At 41.2% G+C, this 24,952-nt stretch overlaps 1 protein-coding gene across 2 annotated transcripts in view; it reads right to left on the reverse strand.

The window, feature by feature from the left end:
- Positions 1-24,952, reverse strand: part of sdccag8 (SHH signaling and ciliogenesis regulator sdccag8) — a 426,566-nt gene that overhangs the window by 289,038 nt on the left and 112,576 nt on the right. For both annotated transcript variants that reach the window (XM_063055502.1, XM_063055503.1), the window contains exon 12: positions 11,166-11,282. In XM_063055502.1, the coding sequence (XP_062911572.1) occupies positions 11,166-11,282 (117 nt within the window). The remainder of the gene's footprint in view (positions 1-11,165; positions 11,283-24,952) is intronic.

Raw genomic sequence — 24,952 nt, forward strand, 5'->3', positions numbered from 1 at the left:
TACCCCTCCACCTGTCTTCGTACCATCTGAAAACTTTAACTCTAAGCTATCAATTCCATTATCTAAATCACTGACAAACAATGTGAAAAGTAGTGGTCCCAATACTGACCCCAAAGGAACACCACCGGTGACTGGCAGCCAACCAGAAAAGACCCTTGTTATTTCCACTCACTGCCTCCTGCCTGTCAGCCATTCCTCTATCTATACCAGTATCTTTTCTGTAACATCATACAATTTTATCTTGTTAAGCAGCCTCATGTATGGCACCTTATCAAATGTCTTTTGAAAATCCAAGTAAATGACATCCACTGCCTCTTCTTTGTCCACCTTGCTTGTTACTTCCTCAAAGAATTCTAACAGATTTGCCAGGCAAGATTTCCCTTTACAAAAACCATGCTGACTTTGATCTATTTTATCATTAGTCTCCAAGTATCCTGCAACCTCGTCCTTAATAACAGTCGCCGACACTTTCCCAAACACTGAGGTTAGGCTAACTGGCCTAAAATTTCCTTTCTTTTGCCTTCCTCCCTTCCTAAAGAGTGGAGTGACATTTGCAATTTTCCAGTCCACTGGGACCACGCCAGAATCAAGTGATTCTTGAAACATTATGACCAATGCATTAGTTATCTCTTCAACAACCTCTCTCAGAACTCTGGGATGTAGTCCATCTAGCCCAGGTGATTTATCTACCTTATCCAGATCTAACATAGAGAGAGGCTTTGAAGAAAGAGAAGCAGAATAAACCGTGTAAAGACAGTAAGGTAGAAGGGCTGAAATGTGCGTACCTTAATGCAAGAAGCATCAGGAACAAAGGTGATGAACTGAGAGCTTGGATACATACATGGAATTATGATGTAGTGGCCATTACAGAGACTTGGCTGGCACCAGGGCAGGAATGGATTCTCAATATTCCTGGATTTCAGTGCTTTAAAAGGGATAGAGAGGGCGGAAAAAGGGGAGGAGGGGTGGCATTACTGGTCAGGGATACTATTACAGCTACAGAAAGGGTGGGTAATGTAGCAGGATCCTCTTTTGAGTCAATATGGGTGGAAGTCAGGAACAGGAAGGGAGCAGTTACTCTATTGGGGATATTCTATAGGCCCCCTGGTAGCAGCAGAGATACAGAGGAGCAGATTGGGTGGCAGATTTTGGAAAGGTACAAAAATAACAGGGTTGTTATCATGGGTGACTTTAACTTCCCTAATATTGATTGGCACCTGATTAGTTCCAAGGGTTTAGATGGGGCAGAGTTTGTTAAGTGTGTCCAGGATGGATTCCTGTCATAGTACGTGGACAGGCCGACCAGGGGGAATGTCATACTAGATCTAGTACTAGGTAATGAACCGGATCAGGTCACAGATCTCTCAGTGGGTGAGCATCTGGGGGACAGTGACCACCACTCCCTGGCCTTTAGCATTACCATGGAAAAGGATAGAATCAGAGAGAACAGGAAAATTTTTAATTGAGGAAGGGCAAATTATGACGCTATAAGGCTAGTACTTGCTGATGTGAATTGGGATGATGTTTTTGCAGGGAAATGTACTATGGACATGTGGTCGATGTTTAGAGTTCTCTTGCGGGATGTAAGGGATAAATTTGTCCCGCTGAGGAAGATAAAGAATGGTAGGGTGAAGGAACCATGGGTGACAAGTGAGGTGGAAAATCTAGTCAGGAGGAAGAAGGCAGCATACATGAGGTTTAGGAAGCAAGGATCAGATGGGTCTATTGAGGAATATAGGGAAGCAAGAAAGGAGTTTAAGAAGGGGCTGAGAAGAGCAAGAAGGGGGCATGAGAAGGCCTTGGTGAGTAGGGTAAAGGAAAACCCCAAGGCATTCTTCAATTATGTGAAGAAAAAAAGGATGACAGGAGTGAAGGTAGGACCAATTAGAGATAAAGGTGGGAAGATGTGCCTGGAGGCTGTGGAAGTGAGCGAGGTCCTCAATGAATACTTCTCTTCGGTATTCACCAATGAGAGGGAACTTGATGATGGTGAGGACAATATCAGTGAGGTTGATGTTCTGGAGCATGTTGATATTAAGGGAGAGGAGGTGTTGGAGTTGTTAAAATACATTAGGACAGATAAGTCCCTGGGGCCTGACAGAATATTCCCCAGGCTGCTCTACGAGGCGAGAGAAGAGATTGCTGAGCCTCTGGCTAGGATCTTTATGTCCTCATTGTCCACGGGAGTGGTACTGGAGGATTGGAGGGAGGCGAATGTTGTTCCCTTGTTCAAAAAAGGTAGTAGGGATAGTCCGGGTAATTATAGACCAGTGAGCCTTACGTCTGTGGTGGGAAAGCTGTTGGAAAAGATTCTTAGAGATAGGATCTATAGGCATTTAGAGAATCATGGTCTGATCAGGGACAGTCAGCATGGCTTTGTGAAGGGCAGATCGTGTCTAACAAGCCTGATAGAGTTCTTTGAGGAGGTGACCAGGCATATAGATGAGGGTAGTGCAGTGGATGTGATCTATATGGATTTTAGTAAGGCATTTGACAAGGTTCCACACGGTAGGCTTATTCAGAAAGTTAGAAGGCATGGGATCCAGGGAAGTTTGACCAGGTGGATTCAGAATTGGCTTGCCTGCAGAAGGCAGAGGGTGGTGGTGAAGGGGGTACATTCAGATTGGAGGATTGTGACTAGTGGTGTCCCACAAGGATCTGTTCTGGGACCTCTACTTTTCATGATTTTTATTAACGACCTGGATGTGGGGGTAGAAGGGTGGGTTGGCAAGTTTGCAGATGACACAAGGTTTGGTGGTGTTGTAGATAGTGTAGAGGATTGTCAAAGATTGCAGAGAGACATTGATAGGATGCAGAAGTGGGCTGAGAAGTGGCAGATGGAGTTCAACCCGGAGAAGTGTGAGGTGGTACACTTTGGAAGGACAAACTCCAAGGTAGAGTACAAAGTAAATGGCAGGATACTTGGTAGTGTGGAGGAGCAGAGGGATCTCGGGGTACATGTCCACAGATCCCTGCAAGTTGCCTCACAGATGGATAGGGTAGCTAAGAAAGCTTATGGGGTGTTAGCTTTTATAAGTCGAGGGATAGAGTTTAAGAGTCGCGATGTAATGATGCAGCTCTATAAAACTCTGGTTAGGCCACACTTGGAGTATTGTGTCCAGTTCTGGTCACCTCACTATAGGAAGGATGTGAAAGCATTGGAAAGGGTACAGAGGAGATTTACCAGAATGCTGCCTGGTTTAGAAAGTATGCATTATGATCAGAGATTAAGGGAGCTAGGGCTTTACTCTTTGGAGAGAAGAAGGATGAGAGGAGAAATGATAGAGGTGTACAAGACAATAAGAGGAATAGATAGAGTGGATAGCCAGCGCCTCTTCCCCAGGGCACCACTGCTCAATACAAGAGGAGATGGCTTTAAGGTAAGGGGTGGGAAGTTCAAGGGGGATATTAGAGGAAGGTTTTTTACTCAGAGAGTGGTTGGTGCGTGGAATGCACTGCCTGAGTCAGTGGTGGAGGCAGATACACTAGTGAAGTTTAAGAGACTACTAGACAGGTAGATGGAGGAATCTAAGGTGGGGGGCTTATATGGGAGGCGGGGTTTGAGGGTCGGCACAACATTGTGGGCCAAAGGGCCTGTACTGTGCTGTACTATTCTATGTTCTATGTCTAAGACCTTTGATTTCGCCTAGCACTTTTTCCTTTGTAATAGCAATGGCACTCATTCCTGTTCCTCGATGCTCACAGACCTCTAGCACACTGCTGGTGTCTTCAACAGTGAAGACAGATGCAAAGTACCATTAAGTTCATCTGCCATTTCTTTGCCCCCATTAATACCTCAACAGCATCATTCTCCAGTGGTCCAATATCAACTCTCACCTCCCTTTTACTCTTTATATAACTGAAAAAACCTTTTAAATACTGCTTTGTATTTTTGGCAAGTTTGTCCTCATATTTCATCTTTTCCTTTCTTATACCTTTTTTAGTTGCCTTTTGTTGGATTTTAAAAGCGTCTCAATCATTCAACTTCCCACTCACTTTTGCTCCTTATATGCCCTTCCCTAGGCTTTTATACAGCCCTTAACTTCGGTTGCCTAATCTTGCCCTTTGAGAACTACTACTTCTGTGGAACATATCTATCCTACATTTTGTGAATGCTTCCTAGAAACTTTAGCCACCTCTGCTCTGCCGTCATCCCTGTCAGCATTCTCCCCCAATTCACTTGGGCAAGCTCTTCCCTCATGCCTCCTTTTTAATTCTTTTATTCCTTTGTGATACTGATACATGTGAATTACGCTTCTCCCACTCAAATTGCAGTATGAATTCAATCATATCATGATCACTGCCTCCTAAGGGTTGCTTTACATTAAGCCCCTAGTAAGATCTAGGTTATTACACAATGCCCAATCTAAGATAGCCTTTCCCTTTGTAGGCTCAAGCATAAGCTGCTCTAAAAAGCCATCTTGTAGGTATTCAACAAATTCCCTCTTTTGCGATATGACACCAACCTGATTTTCCCAATCCCCTTGCATATTGAAGTCCTCCATTACAATTGTGACATTACCCTTATTAAATGCCTTTTCCAACTCCCTTTGCAATCTCAACCCCACATCCTGGCTACCATTTGGAGGCCTATATATGATTCCCATAATTTTTTTTTACCTTTGCAGTTTCTTTACTCCACCCACAAAGATTCAACATTCTCTGGCCCTATGTCTGTTCTTTCTAAAGATGTAATTCCATCTCTTACCAACAGAGCCACACCACTGCCTATGCCTTCCTGCCTGTCCTTTTGATACAAAGTATGTCTTTTGATGTTAAGCTCCTAACTACGGTCTTCTTTCAACCATGGCTCAGTGATGCCCACAGCGTCATACAAACTAATCTTTAATTGCGCTACGAGTTCATCCACCTTATTCCGAATGCTACGCATATTTAAACACAGTACCTTCAGTGCTGCATTCTTTGCCCTTTTGAATTTTGCCTCTGTGGTACAATTTAACTCTTTGCTCTGTCTGCATTTGTGCCGAATCACTGGCTTGTCCTTCCTTACATTCATGTTACACCCATCATCTACTTGTAAACTTACTGGCTCATCTTCAGCTCTATCATACTGATTCACATCTCCCTGCCATATTAGCTTAAACCACTCCCAACAGCTCTTGTAAACCTGCCTGTAAGAAAACAGGGAACTATAAATTAATCCCCTTGATATTAGTGGTAGGGAGATGCTAGAATCTGTTATCAAGGAAGTTGTAACTGTGCACTTGAAGATTCATGAAAGGACTGAACAGAGCTAACATGGACTAATGAAAAAGAAATAACATCTGAAAAATCTGCTGTATTTTTTGAATTTATACAAAAGGTTCAAAGTTTCAAAGGTCCAATTCAATGTCAGAGAAATGTATACAGTATACATCCTGAACTGCTTTTTCTTTGCAACAATTCACGAAAAAAGTGCAAGTGAACTGGATGTAGCGTGCATTTGCTTTCAAAATACCTTTGATAAAGTGTCATAAAAGAGAATATTAATCAAAATTAAAGTGCACAGTATAAGGTAACATACTGGTAAGGATTGAGACTAGGTTAATAGACAGAAAATAGAGGCTAAGAATAAAGATGTCAGTTTTGGTTAGGGAGGCTGTAAGTATTGAGGTACTACAGGAATGAGCAGTGGAGCCCTAGATGTTCACTACCTGTGAATGAAGGGATCGATTGTAATATATCCATGTTTCCTGAGCAGGAACATTGCAGATGGAATACACTGTACAAAAATGTGAGGTGATTAACTTTAGAAGTTAGGGTACTTTTTTTTAAATGATGAGCGATTGTCCAGAGGGAGCAGTTGGCCTTGTACGCATCGCTGAAAGTTAATATCTTTACTGCAAGATGATTTGAGCTCAAAAGTAGAGATGTCCTTCTCCAATTATATAGAACTCTGATGAGATTGCATCTGAAGTACTGCATACAGGAATGGTTCCCATACCCAAGGAAAGACACAATAAGGTATGGAAAACATGACAGAGGGAATGGGAGTGCATCCAGTCTTCACTAGAGTGATTCCTAGTTTCGGAAATTTGCTTAATTTGATAAAGTATAAACAAATTAGGTAGATGCTCACTTGAGTTTAGAAGAAACAGATAATGTCATTACAAGACATGGCTGGCTACATGCAAGGAAGATATTTCTTCTGCTGAGATGACTAGAACAACTTCTCTTCATGTATCCTGAAAATTAATGGCCAGAAAATGAATGACCAATGAGACAGGACAGACACAATTTCATCACTCAGAAATACTGAACATTTGAAATTCATTACCCAAGATGGATATGGTGGCTCTGTCACCATGCATATTTAAGTCTGAGATTGACAGATTTTTAGATAAAGCAATCAAGATATTGTGTTGGCACAGGAAAATGGTGCAGAAGCAAAAATAAACGGCAGAATAGGCACGAGGAGCATAGTGGCCTACTTCTGTTCCTAGTTCTTATGTATTAATACTTACTATTTCATTCCAGTATGGGCTTCCTCGAGATAAAACACATCACTATACCAGTATCAATTCTCTTATATATCTCTCGACTTAAATCTTCCCAAGCTTTCCTGACCATCTTCCAAGATCCATCTCCACAGACTCCAATATGCTCAGAATTAAGTCTCTCACATCTGATTCCTAGTTTTATTCTGCCAATTTCTCAAAGAATCAGAATCAGGTTTATTATCATTGACATATGTGAAATTTGTTCTGCGGCAGCAGTACAGTGTAATACATAAAAATATAATTAGTTACAACAAGAAATATTTTAAAGCATAAATAACTAGCAGGAAAAAAAGAAATGCTGAAGTAGCATTGATTGGTTCACAGCCCGTTCACAAAACTAATGGGCAAGAGGAAGAAGTTGTTCCTAAAACTTTGTGTGGATCTTCAGGCTTGTGTATCTCCTTCTTAATGGAAGTAATTTGAAGAGGGCATGTCCTAAATGGAAAGGGTCCTTAGTGACGGATGACGTCTTCCTGAGGCAGCACCTTTGGAACATGCTGTCGACAGTTGGGAGGCTAGTGCCCATGATGGAGCTGGCTGAGATCACAACCCTCTGCATTCTTTTTCGATCCTGTGCATTTGAGCCTCCATACCAGGTGGTGATTCAACCAGTCAGCGTGCTCTCTACGGTACATTAGAGCACAGTACAAACCCTTTGGCCCACAAAGTTGTGTTGACCTTTTAAGCTACTTTAAGATCAATCTACTTGCTCCCTCCTACATAACCCTCAATTTTTCAATTATCTATGTGCCTATCTAAGAGTTTCTTAAATACCCCCTGATGCATCTGCCTCTGTAGAAATTTGCTAGTTTTTGTAGATGTACTAAATCTCTTGAACTCCGAATAAAATATAACTGGGGACATGCTTTCACAATTTCATCAATGTCTCGGTGCCAGGATAGATCCTGTAAGGTGATGGAGTCCACCCTTTCCACCGCTGATCCCTTGATGAGGGTTGGTGTGTGTTCTCCTGACCTCCCCTCCCTGAAATCCACTATCAGTTCCTTGATCTTATTAATGTTGAGTTTAAGGTTCAAGAGTCAAGACAATCATTGATTTCAGTTTTCAGTAAATAATCCCTATTCATACTTTCAGATTTTAACTTTATTTTTTAAAACCATCACACAAAAAACACGAATTTTACTCTTCCTACAGCTGCACCACCAGTGGCAGAAACTTTTCCAGCCATGCCAGGTCAGAATTCCCTTCGTGAACTATTCCAACCTTTCCTCTTACCACACCTACTGTTGTTGAAAATACCTGACATCATCTCTCTTAACTAGGGGACCAGGAAAATTGATCCTGTTTCATCTGCCACCTCTCTGAAACATTTTGGCAAGTTTCATAATGCGAAAGGATCTTTACAAGAAAAAGTTGTCGATAAGTGTTTCTGAGATGATAAATGAAGATGAAAGTGAGAGACAAAAAACATAACGCGTATCCACTAGAACGCAAGAAATATAAATATTTAGGTGCAAAGGAAGATTAAGATTAAAATATGAAAATTAATTAGGGGTCCATCACTTTACATTTACGCTCATAAATGAAAAAATACTGCATTTCAAAGAAGTCTTAATTATGCTAGTTCATCAATACCACATAAACGACCAAAAATTTTAGGAGGGTAATCCACACTTCCAAGTCACTAATCCGATGTTCAGTTTATTTCCTTAAATTATATTCTTTCAATAATACTTATTTCTTAGTAACTACAATTTTTTTGGAGAAAGATTGTATCAATGTATAATGAAAAACAATGTGTCAGTCAGTGTGTTCTATACTTCTGTGCTAAGCACTCCAAAATGGAAGTATGGAACACACTGCAGGTCACACTTTGGTACACTTCTCCTCTTATTCTGCCAATGAACTATGCATGAAGTACAAAGAGATTAGTAATTTGTTGAGTTGAGTGGCCAGATACACTTTGTACCTGGCACCTCAGCCTCATGTTTGCCCCCAGTTATAATTATGTTAATTAGGTAAATACAGACATATGACTTGATTTCTTTTATTTTAATGTGTTTAATTAATTTACATCAGTTAAATGTGCTTCAGGTTTTCTTTCTTTAAAAAGTGTTAAAATTTCATTACGTATTTGCTTTCAACTGTTTTTTAATATGTGTGATCATCAGAGACATTTGGAAACAGTGAAAAAGACTTTTGATACACGTGATATCAGAAGGCCACCAGGTCTGTAGTTGCATCATTGGTGACGCTCATTGCTAGAGTAGGAATGTTGGAAGTATGTCTGAGCCAAGTTACGGCAGAATGATAGCTAAGCGGTTAGCATAATACTTTACAGCGCCAGCAATCACTGATCAGAGTTCAATTCCTGCCGCTGCCTGTAAGGAGTGTCTACGTTCTTCCCGTGACCACATGGGCTTCCTCTGGGTGCTCTGGTTTCCTCCCACAGTCCAAAGCCATACGGTTAGGGTTAGTGAGTTGTGGGCATGCTATGTTGGTGCCAGAAGTGTGCATCAGAAATCTTTTTCAATGTTTCCAAAGTTTCTGGTGATCACACATATTAAGAAACAGTTGAAAACAAATACGTAATGATTTTGTACAGTATTTTTCTTTCCAATATTTTAATTAATTTATATATAAGAATACAGAGTACAGGAAAAAAATGTCAATACATTAAACTAAATGGCATATAGACTCCCTACCCTATATTCGTACAAATCAATTAGTTCATAACACTGAAAAATTATAATTTTTTTATATAAAAAAACCTAACCCACTACCAAGACCGAAGCTGATTAATAGAAAAAAAGAAAAAAGACTGTTAGTCGTCATCTGTGCTTTAACAGCAAATCAAAGGTTTTGAAAATAATTCAAAAAGGGTCCCCACAACGTTTGAAAGTCTTGATTAGATTCAAAGATTGAACATCGAATCTTCTCTAAATTTAAACATGACATCACATCACGAAAACTTAAAGGTACACTTATGGGCTGCCCCACCCCTCACCCAACCCACAATAATCAGACTGTGTTGGTCGATTTCATAAAATAACACATTTCATTGTATACTTTGATGTTTCTATGTACATGTGACAAATAAAGCTAATCTTTATATTGCAACAGTGCCAGAATGGAATGGCCCAATGAAATTCAAAATGATGCCACGTTACCTCTGGTGACTTTAATAATTATCTCTAAGAACGTATCTTTACCTGAGTCTGCTATTGACAGAACATTTACTGATCAGAGTAGAAATTAAAACTGTAAAGCATTTAGATATGAGTGGAAATCTTAAGACAAAGAAGAGGATGTTTCTGGCCATACTATCAACATAAGAAAGATGATAATACAAAAGTAATGAAAGAGAAAACAAATGGTAATATTTCCTAAGGAATATACATAAAAGGAAATAACTATTAATAAGATAACAATGGAACATAATACCTGTAGCTGTTCATAGGCAGGTAGGAATAAAAAAATCCAATTCCTTTTCTTTTTAAGTCTGTACAAGCTTCGTAACATTTTATTGAATAATAATGCAATTGTCACAAACTCAGCACACCAAAGCAATTTACATTTGGTCTTTTGATGATCATAAAATAATTATTTAATCTTACTAATGTCCGATCTTGTTTTCTAAAGTAGTGTAGTCTCAAACTTAATTGCAATATGTTGGTATAATGTAACTATTTTTAAGCTTCGTCATAGTATAGAAGCAATTAGTGAAAAGATATGCTCTGTATAAATATCAGCAAACTTGGCAGTACTAGTACATGCAATATTCTTAAGCACATTGTCCTTGTATTGTATTTGTTGAGCTCCTCTAATTATGTTCTTATTTTTCTTTCACTTCATATTTTCTTATTTTTTTCATTCTTATTTTCCCCAAACTATTTATAGCTTCGCAACCAACACGTACTTAAATTTGGGTTTGAAGTTATGAAAAAAGTATGGGGAAGCAAGCATAAGCATGAAATACTGCTTGCTGGTAGGAGCAACATTGTTTTCCACATCTTGTCACCGTCACTCTTTGGAGTACAGATTTCATCTATCAGCTTTGCCCAGTTACATTACTGGTAAAAATGTACTAGAAACTTTAAACCAAACTTTACTTTCTAACACTGATATTGATGGTCATCTTGTAACACTAAAATCAGTCTATAATATCAATTGCATGTTTTCTCAAGTTCACAATACGTCCAAAATGTTAATATTTACGATCTAACTATTTATGGCAACCAGACAAATCCATGTCTATAGTAAACAAAAAAGGTCTTATCAATCTAATCAAATGCATATCAGTTAAAATCAAAGAACCATAATTTCCAAACAAATCTTAAACGAACTACCACAACTAAGTCATAAGCATCGTATAAGTTGCTTTCGATCATTCAAAAACTCTGTAATGATAAACCCGAAGGCAGAGCCCAATGTTCTGCAATGGCAGGATGAGTTTCTGCAGATGTGCCAGTTTTCCTTGGTTGGAATGTTACCCCATCACTGGCTAAAGGCAATCAATTAACAATAACCACTCTTTAGATCATGAGGCCTTTTCAAGATCCATAAGAACATAAAAACAATGTTCCACTTGTTGTCATTTTCATTTCCCTTTCACACCTCCCCCGCATACCCCCTGCTACCACATTCTGAATTTGTTTGTAACTTTCAGGAAAGCTTTCGCAATCCGTCTATAAAGGCTCCTACCTGTCCTTGGAGTTCTAATTCTCGAGACATTTTCATTCTGTGCTCTCTGAATTCCTTCTCGGCCTCCTCTTTCTTCATTTTGACCTGATTCAATTGATATCGCAATTCACCAGATTCCTTAAGGTTAAAGAAAAATGAAAATAATTGTTCATTCGTGAGTTCCAAATTTTTCAGGAAACGTTACAAATTTTGTATTAACAAAATGGCCTCAGTGCCACCTAGAGGAATTTAAAGGAAATTACTTGAGCTTTAAATAATTAGATATCCAAACCTGTAGACATACTGGCACTTTGCTATTAGCTCAGCAATCAAAACATTCATTTACAACTGCAAATTAGAATTTATTTGATCTCTCACTAATCTAGGTCGACAAATGAGACATCCAACTGGAAGCCTATTCAAAGGTGCTTCTCCAACAATCCAAAACCACAGATTAAATGTAAATAAATCTGGATTATAACGCTCTCAAGTTGTAATCTTGAAATAAGAAGGCAAGGAATCCTATGACCTCACTATAAATACTGTTATAATGGTTTGTTTATTATATTATTATATTGCATATAATTCTAGTTACTGCACTCTGGGAAAGGTGAGGTAGACGTAGAAAGAGTGCAGAAGAAATTCTGCAGATGATGACAGACATCCCACCTCTCCTGGAAGTTCCGGGAGTCTCCCACATATTAATAGTGGCTCCCTGATGCCCGCAAATTATATACAATATCACGGAAATCAAATTTTTTGAGAGCGAGCGAGAGAAAGCAAGACAGAGCGCGAGAGCAACCACGAGAGAGAGAGCGCGCGTGAGAGCAAGAGCAAGCAAGCAAGAGCGCGCGAGCGAGAGCGCATCACGGCAGAGTGTTCCAAAAAAAATATAAAACGTACGTCACCCCAGACTACCCTGAAGTGTACCCCTGCCTAATAAGGGTCAAAATAATGACAGTGTTGCTCACTGCACTGTTTGCAACAGTGACTTTTCTATTGCCCATGGTGGGTTAAGACTGTAAAAGACGTGTTGAGTTTAACAGGTGTCATTCGTTCATTAGCATAGCTAACGTTATTTAAACTAGCTGGCTAGCTGCTAAGGAGCTACTCTATTGCAGACATCCCACCTTTCCCGGAAGTCTCCCGCAAATTGATGGTGCTACCTCCCTGAAATGAGTTTTTGCAGGGTGGGATGTCTGTGATGACTATTGACTACCAATGATTATTTCAGCAGGCTTTTAGGTGTGTGCTTATTTGTGAAACAAGAAAACAAAATCTTCCGTAAAACTGCTCATCACACTGAATTAAGGGTAGTTATTTTGTTTTAAATAAAAGTCAGATCCACTATTGAAACCTAGCTCACCAACATTTATATTAAAGTAGAATCAATACTTGGTGGCAACAAATGAACAGCACAGTTTAAGGCCAGGGTTCTCAGCCTGGGGTCAATGGACTCCTTGATTGATGGTAGGGGTCCATGGCATAAAAACGGTTGGCAACCTCTCCCTTAAAAGAACTCTCTCTCTATTTTGATGAATATGTTGGGGATGGTAGTGTTGTTTGAAAGTTTATCAAGAACTTAATTGGTAATTGTAGAGCACTAATGCACACAATCTTGAGATACATAGTGGAGTGTCACAGGAACGAGAATAGCAAATGGAATTTAATCTTGCGGTTATTCATTCTGAGAGGACAAATAAGGATAGGATATACATCACAACTAGAAAGGCCTTACAGAGCATGCAGTGGGAACTGTAGCGGGAACTGAAGACTCGAAGGTGCAGGACAGTTGTGGAGTGGTGTGTACCAGCCAAATCAAGGCAGTGCGTCCTGGGCCTGAGAGCAAAGAACGAGCCAATGTTTGGCCACTGCAGGAGTGGGCTTGGAACCCATTTAAAGCGGCAAATCCAAGGTAGGGCAAAGTTGAGGCGGAAGGGCTCGGGTACGAAAGTGAGAGCAAGGAATTAGCTGATGTTTGACTGATTTAAGCGCCAGGCTAGATTGGTAAAGGTCAGATTCGTGTGAAATCAAGAGGCGGTCCTGGGTCCCAGAGGGTATCGAAGTGGCAGGGTTCGGGTCTGAGAATGAGGAATGACTTGAGGTTTGACCTATTTAAGTGCTAGGCCAGATTTAAAGAGTCAGAGGCGAGGGACAGGCCAATGTTCAGCTCACTGCCCGGCTAGGTTTTCTCAACTCCACACTGAACTGAGGCTGTGGCCTGCAACAAATGGGCTCCTGGATCAGATACAGCGATGACTGGCTGTTGACTCACTTTTCATGAAAGAGAATAGGAAATGGAGTTCTAAATATTATTTACTTACTTTTTATTGTTTGAATGTTTGTTTTTTTTTAACATTGGGTGTTTGATGGACTTTTGTAAAAATGGGTTCTATTGGGTTTCTTTGTTTTTTGGCTGCCTGTACAGAGATGATCTCAAGGTTATATATAGTATAATAAATGTACTTTGAACTTTGAATGAAATGTTAAATATTAGTTGAGATATTATCTGATGTGCAATACAACTCAGTCTGAACCAGGAGCAGAATGGACATGCATTCAGGGCATTAACAGTCACAACAGTAAATTAAGCATAAAAGAAATAAATAAATATATTTCCCAGTGGCCAACCACTTTAATTCCAATCCCCACTGCCATTCCAACATGCCAGTCGATGGCCTCCTCTGCTACCATGATGAGGCTACTCTGGTTGGTGGGGAAGCACTTCATATTCCATTTGGGTAGCCTCCAACTGATGGCATGTACATCAATTTCTCTAACTTCTTATAATTTTTCCCCTCCTTCTTCCTTTCATTCTCCACTCTGACTCCCCTCTTACCACTGACTCTTCTCCTCACCTGCCAATCACCTCCTCCTGGTGCTCTTCCTCTTTCCCTTTCTCCCATTGTCCACTTTCCTCTCCCATCAGATTCCCTCTTCTTCAGCCCTTTAACCTTTTCTACCTATCACCTCCCAGTCATGCAATGTTGTTCTTTTAGAGACAAGGGGCTTGGACCTGTTGGGAAAGTGTTGAACGACGACATCTATCTTGGAATGTTCTGTGGCAGATGGAACCGCTCCGCATTTCTTTTCTATGCAGAGCAACGTACGATCTGCTCCCAACACCTGCCAACCTCAGCACCTGGTATGAAGATAAGACAGACAGATGTGCTGCTTGTGGCAAGAAGGGAACGCTTCAATATATTTTGAGTGCATGCAGAGTCAATCTTTCCAGCGGCATGTACACTTGGAGACATAACAACGTTCTCAAAGTTGTAACAGAAGCGTTTGAGCAGAGAGTACTGCAGCATAACTTATCTCATGCCCCATGCTGCACAGAACATCGCATATCATTTGTGAAAGAAGGTACCAAGTCAAGGGTGTACAGCGCAGGCTCACGATCAAGCATACTTTCTTCAGCCAATGATTGGTGTGTCAAGGCCGACCTGGACGGGAAAGGCAGTTTCCAGGAGCAAATAGCTTTCACAACATTGCGTCCAGATATAATCGTATGGTCTGACATGAGTAGAGAAGTGGTTATTGGTGAACTCACAGTCCCCTGGGAAGACAACATCGATGAAGCCCATGAGCGCAAGTTAATCAAATATGCAGAATCAAGATCAGAGTGCAGAGACAGAGGGTGGAAGGTCTCATGCTATCCATTCGAAGTAGGCTGCCGTGGGTTTATTGCATTCACTTTCCAGAAGTGGCTGCCTGACCTTGGCTTCACTAGAAGAGAAATCAAGTCAACTAGCAGGGCTGTAGCTCAGGCAGCAGAGAAAGGATCAGCATGGGTGTGGACCAAGTATGTCCAGAGGGGCAGATAGTCAGACAGTGTACACATATCTTGCAAACCCTTCAGTAGTTGCATAGACACCTGAAGAGCAGACTATCTGTTGGATGGAAGTGACCAACAACTCTGATAGAGGCAGATGCCAAGTTTTTAAGCTCACCAGTGGGAGGTGGTGCTTTAGCGCTGCTGGCCCACCACCTCGAGGGAGTCTTGACCATAAGCCGGCCGAAACTCCTGAAGACAGGTGGCAGATTAACTGATGATCCCACTGGTGACAGCACAGGACAGCTAACATCTTAGTCCACGTGTATTTTCAATTCTGCTTCCCTTGACCAATGATGATAGCTGAACTTGGACATTATTTTTCCCAAGCGTGATATTTGTTTGGCATAACCAAGTGATATACATTGCCTTGAAAAGGTTTCCCAAATGTAAGATCAACCATGACAAGTGCATGGAAGTATTCTTAATACTTTCTTAACTACATGATTTCAATGAATTAGTATTTATTGCCATGTTACCATAACCTCCGAATAAATGAGGTAGCAAATATATTCACCTGCTCTCTTGAATATGAAATACCAGTACATACTGTACTCCCTTCCAGAGACAAAAATAAAATCAGAAAGAAAGAATATTTAGCAAGCGTGCCCTTTTCTCGCCTTTGCTCCACATCACATGCCTGGTAATATTACATTCCTCAAAGGATCACTTGTTTTGTCCAGGCTTGAGTGATATTGCTGGTCCTTTCTTAAGCAGACATAATTGAAGGCTTTCCACATTGTTGAGATCCAACTGAAGGTAAATAGAACAGTCCTGTTGCTTCAGGATCCTGTCATAGGTCCTTAAAAATTAGTTGGAAATGACTGGTGTTGTCAGAGAAACTTCTCAGTTTAATATTTACAACCTTGACGAGTTCAAAATCTTTGGAACTTTGTCCTTGAGAGAACCTCCAGACAATTGGATTGACTCTGACAGCAGATCCAGAGAGGCTTTTGTTTGCTCCATATTTTATTTTTGTATTACTCAAAAGTGGTATCACTGGCAAAAACAACATGCATTGCCCATTTCCTAAGATGGAGGTTGCAATGTATGGACCAATTTATTTTAGAGCAATGACTCCCCCTTCCCCCAGCACTATGTAGTGACCTGTTGTCTATGCATGCATTGTTGTATATGCGTGCATATTGGTCTTTTTTTTCTCTCTCTCTCACACTGCAATGTGAATATACCTGTTAAAGGCATCTCCTGCGTGCATGCTTTATTTAAATCATATGTATTTGGGCACAGACACAACAAATTGGTGACAAGGACAAACCTGAATGTCAGAGAATATCACGAACTGCACTGACAGTTACGGGACAAAACAGCGACGGTTAAACAGCACAAGAGAGCCGAAGGACCTGTGAGTAACCGTGAAAGAATTTAAAATAAAAATAACATGCTGATGGCTTCATTTGGGAAAATTGATGAATTTGAGAGCACTAATGAAGGCTGTAAGTTGTATATTAAGAGGGTTGTATTGTAACACGAACAACATGGAGCAGCAAATGAAAGCCCCTTCACTTCTTAGCTAAAAAAACCATAAGACATAGGACCAGAACTGGGCCATTCAGCCCACTGAGACCACTCCACCACTTCATCCCATTCAACCCCATACACCTGCCATTTCACCATATCCCCTGATCAATCAGGAATCTATCAACTTCCGCTTTAAATATACCCATAGTCTTGGCCTCCACTGCAGTCTGTGGCAGAGCATTCCACAGATTCACCACTCTCTGGCTAAAAAATTCCTCCTTACCTCTGTTCTGAAAGGTCACCCCTCAATTTTGAGGCTGTGCCCTCTAGTTCTGGATATCCCCACCGGAGGGAACATCCTCTCCACATCCACCTTATCTAGTCCTTTCAACATTTGGTAGGTTTCAATGAAATCCCCACGCATTCTTCTAAATTCCAGTGAGTATACACCCAAAGCTGCCAAATGCTCCTCATATATTAACCCCTTCATTGCTGGAATCAGCCCCGTGAACCTCCTCTGGACTCTCTCCAATGATAATACATCCTTTCTGAGATAAGGGACCCAAAACTGCTGATAATGCTCCAAGTCCGGCCTGATAAGTGTCTTATAAGGCCTCAGCATTATCTCCTTGTTTTTATATTCTATTCCCCCTTGTAATAAATGCCAACATTTCATTTGCATTCTTTACCACAGACTCATCTTGTGAATTAACCTTCCGGGAATCTTACACGAGAACTGCTAAGTCCCTTGGCACCTCTGATGTTTGAATTTTCTCTCCATTTAGACAATAGTCTGCACTAATGTTCCTTTTACCGAAATGCATTATCATACAATTCCCAACACTGTATTCCATCTGCCACCTTTTTGCCCATTCTTCCAATTTGTCTGTTCTGCTGCAATCACATTGCTTCCTCAGCACCACCTAACCCTCCACCCACCTTCGTATCATCCTCAAATTTTGGCACAAAGCTATCTAAGTCATTGACAAACAATATGAAAAGCAGTTGTCTCAACCCTGACCCCTGAGGAACACCACTAGTCACTGGCAGCCATCCAGAAAAGGCCCCTTTTATTCCCACTCGCTGCCTCCTGCCTGTCAGCCATCCTCTATCCATGCCAGTATCTTTCCTGTAACACCATAGGATTTTATCTTGTTAAGCAGCCTCAGGTGAGGTACCTTATCAAATGCCTTCTGAAATCTAAGTAAATGACATCCACTGTCTCTCCTTTGTCCGCCGAACTTGTCACATCCCTGAAGAATTTCGACTGATTTATCAGGCAAGATTTCCCTTCAGAAAAACCATGCTGATTTTAACTTATTTCATCTTTAGTTTCGAAGTATCCAAAACCTCGTCCTTAAGAATAGACTTCAACACTTTCCCAACCACTGAGGTGAGGGCTAACTGGCCTATAATTTCCTCTCTTTTGTCTTCCTCCCTTCTTAAAGAGTGGACAGATATTTGCAATTTTACAGTCCTCCAGGACCATGCCAGAATCAAGCGATTCTTAATGGGTGCAAGGACATACAATCTTTTACACAACCTAGTAACCCTTGAAAAGCCAATAAGCAAGATGTTCGATGAAATTGGTACAATTTTACAAATTGAGACCTAAACCCGCTGGCGATAGCTGAGAGATTTAGATGTTATGAAACATAGAAAACCTATAGCGCAATACAGGCCCTTTGGCCCACAATGCTGTGCTGAACACGTACTTGCTTTAGAAATTACGTAGGGTTAACCACAGCCCTCTATTTTTCTAAGCTCCATGTACCTATCCAGGAGTCTCTTCAAAGACCCGATCATATCCGCCTCCACCACCGTTGCCAGCAGCCCATTCCATACCCTCACCACTCTCTGCGTAAAAAACTTACTCCTGACATCTCCTCTGTACCTACTTCCATGCACATTAAAACTGTGCCCTTTCGAGTTAGCCATTACAGCCCTGGGAAAAAGCCTCTGACTATCCATACGATCAATGCCTCTCATCATCTTATACACCTCTATCAGGTCAGCTCTCACACTCTGTCGCTCTAAGGAGAAAAGGCCGACTTCACTCAACCTATTCTCATAAGGCATGCTTTCCAATCCAGGCAACCTCCTTATAAATCTCCTCTGCACCCTTTCTATAGACTCCACATTCTTCCTGTAGTGAGACGACCAGAACTGAGCACACTACTCCAAGTGGGGTGTGACCAGGGTCCTATACAGCTGTAACATTACCTCTAGGCCATTAAACTCAATCCCATGGTTGATGAAGGCCAATGCACCGTATGCCTTCTTAACCACAGAGTCAACCTGTGCAGCAGCTTTGAGTGTCCCATGGACTCGGACCCCAAGATCACTCTGATCCTCCACACTGCCAGGAGTCTTACCATTAATATTATATTCTGCCATCCCAAGAGTCTTACCATTAATGCTATATTCTGCCATCATATTTGACCTACCAAAATGAACCACCTCACACTTATCTGGATTGAACTCCATCTGTCACTTCTCATCCCAGTTTTGCATCCTATCGATGTCCCGCTGTAATCTCTGACAGCCCTCCACACTATCCACAACACCCCCAACCTTTGTGTCATCAGCAAATTTACTAACCCATCTCTCCACTTCCTCATCCATGTCATTTATAAATGTAAGTGGTTTCTTCTTTTATGTTATTGCTAAGGCTAATAAAATGGCTTCTTTGTTATGTTAAAAATAAAATGGCTTCTCTGTAATGTTAACTGCTGAGTTAATGGTAGCAGCTTGTTAGGGTTATAATTACTGATAACGAGAATTGTTTTCATTTGCTAACCAATGGGATAGATGTTATTCTTTCTTGTGTGTCTGTAAGCTATTGTTTTCGCGGGCTTTAGGCAGAAGGTGGATGGGGACAGAGAGAGGAGACGCGATGCCATAAGCTGGGCGAAGGATTGGACCCCGAGAGGGAGTCCGAGGCCCAGGGTCTTCGGCGAGGAGAGGAGGCGAGGACAGACTCGAGTAGAGCATTTGGTCGACCACCGAGGGTGGTCTCATTCATGGGTCGGCAGAGTTCGGAGGGCATTGACTGGAGGAAGGGGGACCTGGTTCTGTAAGAGCTCCAACAATGTGTGCACGAACTGGTTAATAATAATGGTGCTTCTTTCTTTTTTTTTTAAAACAGTTAAACAGTTCTTATTTTGTTCCTTTACTATCTACATAGTCAAAGTAAGAGTTATAAAGTGTAATCATTTAATCACATATGGTGTACTGTCTGCTATTTGGCATGGTGGGGTAATCACACAGCATCTACACAAACTTGATTACCCAGTTTGGCGGGGCTGAAGGCTGCTCCCCCTCGACGAAAGCGAGCTGAGCAAGCCTGAGGCTTACTGGGGGGCTACATAAAAATCACGAAGAGTAGGGGTCCCAGAACCTCCTAATTTCATTCTTAAGCTCCTTCCTGCCTTATAATCTTCTAGATCTCTATCATTACCTAGTTTTCTGAACCTTTTGTAAGCTTTTCTTTTCTTCTTGCTAGATTTTCAACAGCCTTTGTACACCACGGTTCCTGTACCCTACCATCCTTCCCCTGTCTCATTGGAACGTACCTATGCAGAATGCCATGCAAATATCCCCTGAACATTTGCCACATTTTGCCGTACATTTCCCTGAGAACATTTGTTCCCAATTTTTTCTTCCAAGCTCCTGCCTGATAGCTTCATATTTCCCCTTACTCCAATTAAACACTTTCCTAACTTGTCTGTTTCTATCCCTCTCCAATGCTATGGTAAAGAAGATAGAATTGTGATCACTATCTCCAAAATGCTCACCCACTGACAAATCTGACACCTGACCAATACCAGATCAAGTACAGCCTCTCCTTTTGTAGGCTTATCTACATATTGTATCAGGAAACCTTCCTGAACACACCTAACTTAACTCCACCCCATCTAAACACTTTGCTCTAGGGGGATGCCAGTCAATATTTTGGAAATTAAGATCTCCCACCATGACAACCCTGTTATTATTACACCTTTCCAGAATCTGTCTCCCTATCTGCTTCTTGATGTCCCTGATACTATTGGGTAGTCTATAAAAAACACCCAGTGAAGTTATTGACCCCTTCCTGTTTCTAACTCCCACCCACAGAGACTCAGTAAACTATCCCTCCAAGACTTCTTCCTTTTCTGCAGCCGTGACACTATCTCTGATCAGCAGTGCCACACCCCCACCTCTCTTGCCTCCCCCTCACCCTGTCCTTTCTGAAACATCTAAAGCCTGGCACTCTAAGTAACCTTCCTGCCCCTGAGCCATCCAAGTCTCTGTAATGGCCACAACATCAGTACTGATCCAGGCTCTAAGCTCATCGCTTTGTTCATGACGCTTGACTAAAAGGAACCAGTCAAAAGCTGAAAGCCTTTCTGAATATATTGCAGAATTGTGCAAAGTTTCTCAGTACCATGACTTTCTGATGCATTAAGGGATGGGCTTGAATGTGGCATGCATAGCCAAGACACTCAAATGAAGTTACTGGAAGAAAGAGACCCAACCTTGGAACAAGCACTGACCATTGCAATATCATTAGAGACTGCAACAAAGGATGCAGCTAAATTACAGAATGTGAAATACACAAAATGTCCCTGAATGGTGTAAAAAGCCAAAGATGTTATTGATGTGGCAAATTCTCCCATGATACAAATGACTGGTGGTTCAAAGAAAAAGTCTGCAGAAAATGTCATAAACAAGGTCACATAGAGAGAGTGTGCAAAGCAGACATTAAGCGCAATTGAGTGAAAAGTCTCAAACATAAAACTAAGCAAATGCATAAAGTTACTGAATGTAAAACAGAATCAGACAACAGAGTCTGACAAAGGTGAACTGTCATGCCCAGAACTGCATAGTACAACTGAAGCAGATCACAAAATCATCTAGATCACAATAGATGTGACTGGTGTAAAACTGAAAATGGAGCTGGATACAGGGTCACAACATGCTGGAGGAACTCAGCAGGTCAGGCAGCATCCATGGTGCTTTGACCACAGCATCTACAGATTACTTTGTGTTTTGGATACAGGGTCAGCTTTGTCTAGAATTCCAGAGGCTGACTACAACAGACTGTTTTCTAAGATACCATTAGAGAAGACCTCAGTTATGCTAAAGACCTATACAGGAGAAGAAGTGTCTCCCAAAGGCAAACTGAAAGTAAAGGTGACATATGGAGGCCAAACACAACATTTAGAGCTTCATGTATTGAAAAGACGCACTTTTCGGACGTGAATGGTTGAGCAAAATACAACTAGACTGGCACTTAATCAAAGCTCTCAGTATGACATCAACAAGTAACTGCAGTCCAAATGGTAGCACTAACCAGAGGCTGTCACAGCTGCTTAATGCTAATCAGAAGGTGTTTGAGAAGGGAATAGATAAACACTTGGCCAAAAGCTGTTCAGGATGCCAAAAAGTTCAAAATGCACCCCCACAGGCACTGTTACACCCGTGGGCCGTCATCACCATGGCAAAGAGTACATATTGACCTTGCTGGGCCATTCATGGATTCTATGTTTCTGATTGCTGTGGATGTTCATTCGAAGTGGCTGGAAATTATACCAATGAAATCAACCACGTCAGCAAAGACTATCTCCAATCTGAGGACCATATTCACCAGAAACAGCTTTCCTGAACAAATTGCGAGTGACCACGGACCACAACACATCAGAAGAATTCTGACTGTTCATGAAGAACAATGGCATCAGACATTTCAAGTTGGCTCCTCACCACCCAGCAATGAATGGGTTAGCTGGAAGGTTTATCCAAACATCCATGATTAGAGCGATGGACGAGGAGGACATTTCTCTACAGCACAAGGTGGACAATTTCCTTTATGTGTATCTGAACAAATGTATCAAATCAAACAACAGCAATGCTGTTCATGAGCAGGAATCCGAGGTCTCACATAGACTTCCTGAAACCAGATCTACAGAGGGAAGTGCAGAATAAACAGTTCAGCCAGTTGCCAAGTGAAGAAGCAAGGAGCTTCAGGATTGGACAAGAAGCCCTAGGGTGTGATTACCAAGACGACAAATGGACACCCGGTAGGATAGCTACAAGAACTGGACCACTGATGTACACAGGAGATGTTGGACAGACACATTACAAGCACCGGTATCTCTCAGTGATGATGTCACTTACAGCAACATGGCACTGGAAACCGAGAACGTTGTCTTAGACAAGATACCTACTAAACCTGATGCTACTCTACAGGTCCAGAGGCATGATGAGGACGCTATCGTTGACAAGGCACCTGCCAAACCTGATGCCAATCCACAGGTCCAGAGCTGCTATCCTAAAAGAAACAGAGCACCACCCAAAAGAATGCACCTTTTGAACTGTGAAGTTAGTAATGAACTGTTATTGTGAAAACATATTTATTTGGAATATGGGTTTATGAAAGGGAAATTGAATGTTTGTACATATACAGTTTTATGTTGCATTAATCTAAAGGGGGAGGTAGTGTAATGCATGGATCTATTTTTTTTCGAGCAATGATCCCACCTCCCCTTATTGATCTATTGTCTGCACATGTGCTGTTGTCTACGCATACGCATTGTGCTCTCTCTCTCTCTTGCTGCAATATGAATAAACCAGTTAAAGCAATCTCCTGCTTTCTTGTTAGCATTTGTTAGATACAGGAGTACTGTGCAATTCCTTCAGTGCTTATTTCCTGTGATGTCATCCTCATTGCTGCTTGGGCTGATAAGTAGCAAATAATATTTGCCCTACACAAGTAACCAACTAATCAATATCCCTTTATATAATTTTTTATTAATAGTGAGACCTGACCATCAACACTCTGGAAACTGCAAATAATTAATATCATTAACAAGAATCTAAAATGGACCAGACATCTAAATAACCTGATTTAAAAGAAAAAGTCAGAAACTGGATATCCTGTAGTGTGACTCACCTACAGGGTTCCAGAGCCTTTCCGCCATCTACAGAGCATGATAAGAGCGTGATGAAATACTTTTTACATGCTCACGTACGAGTGGCTTCAGCAGTGGCCTCAACAATATCCAGAGAAAAACAGGACACTTGACCCACACCAAACTTTCCATCCTAAATATTCATTTCCTCTGTCACTACTGTAGTAAATCAATTGTGAGCAATTTATCAACGTACTATAGGATCCCCCAAAGCCTCCGTATTTAGTCGTCAGAACTACAAGGACAACAAATGTACGAGACTAGTGCCACCTTCAAGTTCCCTAAACGTTACCCTGTTTTGATAGCATATCATTTCTGAGTCTAAAAACCAACTCTGCAACTCATGTTCTTAGTATCATTTATTTGTTATATTTTTTCTTTTTGCACTTGTACATTTGTTGTTTGCCAGTCTTTGTTTGTATGTAGATTTTCATTGATTCTATTGTATTTCTTTGTTCTGTGAACACCTGCAAGAAATTAAAATCTCAAGCGTCGTATACATTATGATGTATATGCACTTTGATAACAAATTTACTTAGAACTTTGAGGTGTAGTCTCACCAACAGGTTGTTCAGCTGTAATGTGATGTCCCAAGTCTCGTACTCTTACATTCTTGACCCAGCAAATGGAAGCAAGCATGCCATACAGAATCTTCACCACTTTGTCTACCTGTGTCACTGTACCCCTAAGTTTCTCTGTTCTTCAGCACATTCCAGGGCTTTGCCATTTCCTGTGGAAATGGAGAATTCCGCAGAAAAAAAATCCTAGTGTATTACTCATGACCCTGCTACACTCTATTAGTAGCAATGTGACATTCTTGGTTCATACAACAGACCATTTTTTTTAGATTAGATTATGAAGACACGCAGTCCTCTTTTATTGTCATTTAGTAATGCATCCATTAAGAAATGATACAATATTCCTCCGGTGTGATATCACAGAAACACAGAACAGACCAAGACTGAAAAACTGACAAAAACCACATAATTATAACATATAGTTACAACAGTGCCAGCAATACCATAACTTGATGAAGAACAGGCCATGAGCACGGTAAAAAAAAGTTCAAAGTCTCTCGAAAGTCCCACATCTCACGCAGACGGGAGAAGGAAGAAAACTCTCCCTACCATGCCCAACCACAGTCTGACTCTGAGTTGTCCGAAAACTTGGAGCTCTGATCAGCTCTCCGAACGCCGAGTACCGAGCACCATCTCTATCCGAACACTTCAACCTCAGCCTCGGTCGCCAGCAGCAGGCAAAGCCAGGGATTTTGGGGCCTTCCCTCCGGAAGATTCTCGATCGCGCAGTAACAGCGGCAGCGAACCAGCATTTCAGAAATTTCTGTAAATGTTCCTCTGTGCTTTCACGTCTGTCTCTATCAAATCAGAATTGTCCACGGCCCCTATTTAACAAATTCGATATCATTTCACAGGAGAGCTGCGCGCGCTGCCCTCTTCTCCTCCCACCATTTGACTTCTTATCCACAAACTTACTTTCACTGTTTGATGTACAAGGATGCCAGATCCCTCTTACACATCAACATT

The sequence above is a fragment of the Mobula hypostoma genome, chromosome 8 (genome assembly GCF_963921235.1).
Source record: "Mobula hypostoma chromosome 8, sMobHyp1.1, whole genome shotgun sequence".
Taxonomy (NCBI): Eukaryota; Metazoa; Chordata; class Chondrichthyes; order Myliobatiformes; family Myliobatidae; genus Mobula; species Mobula hypostoma.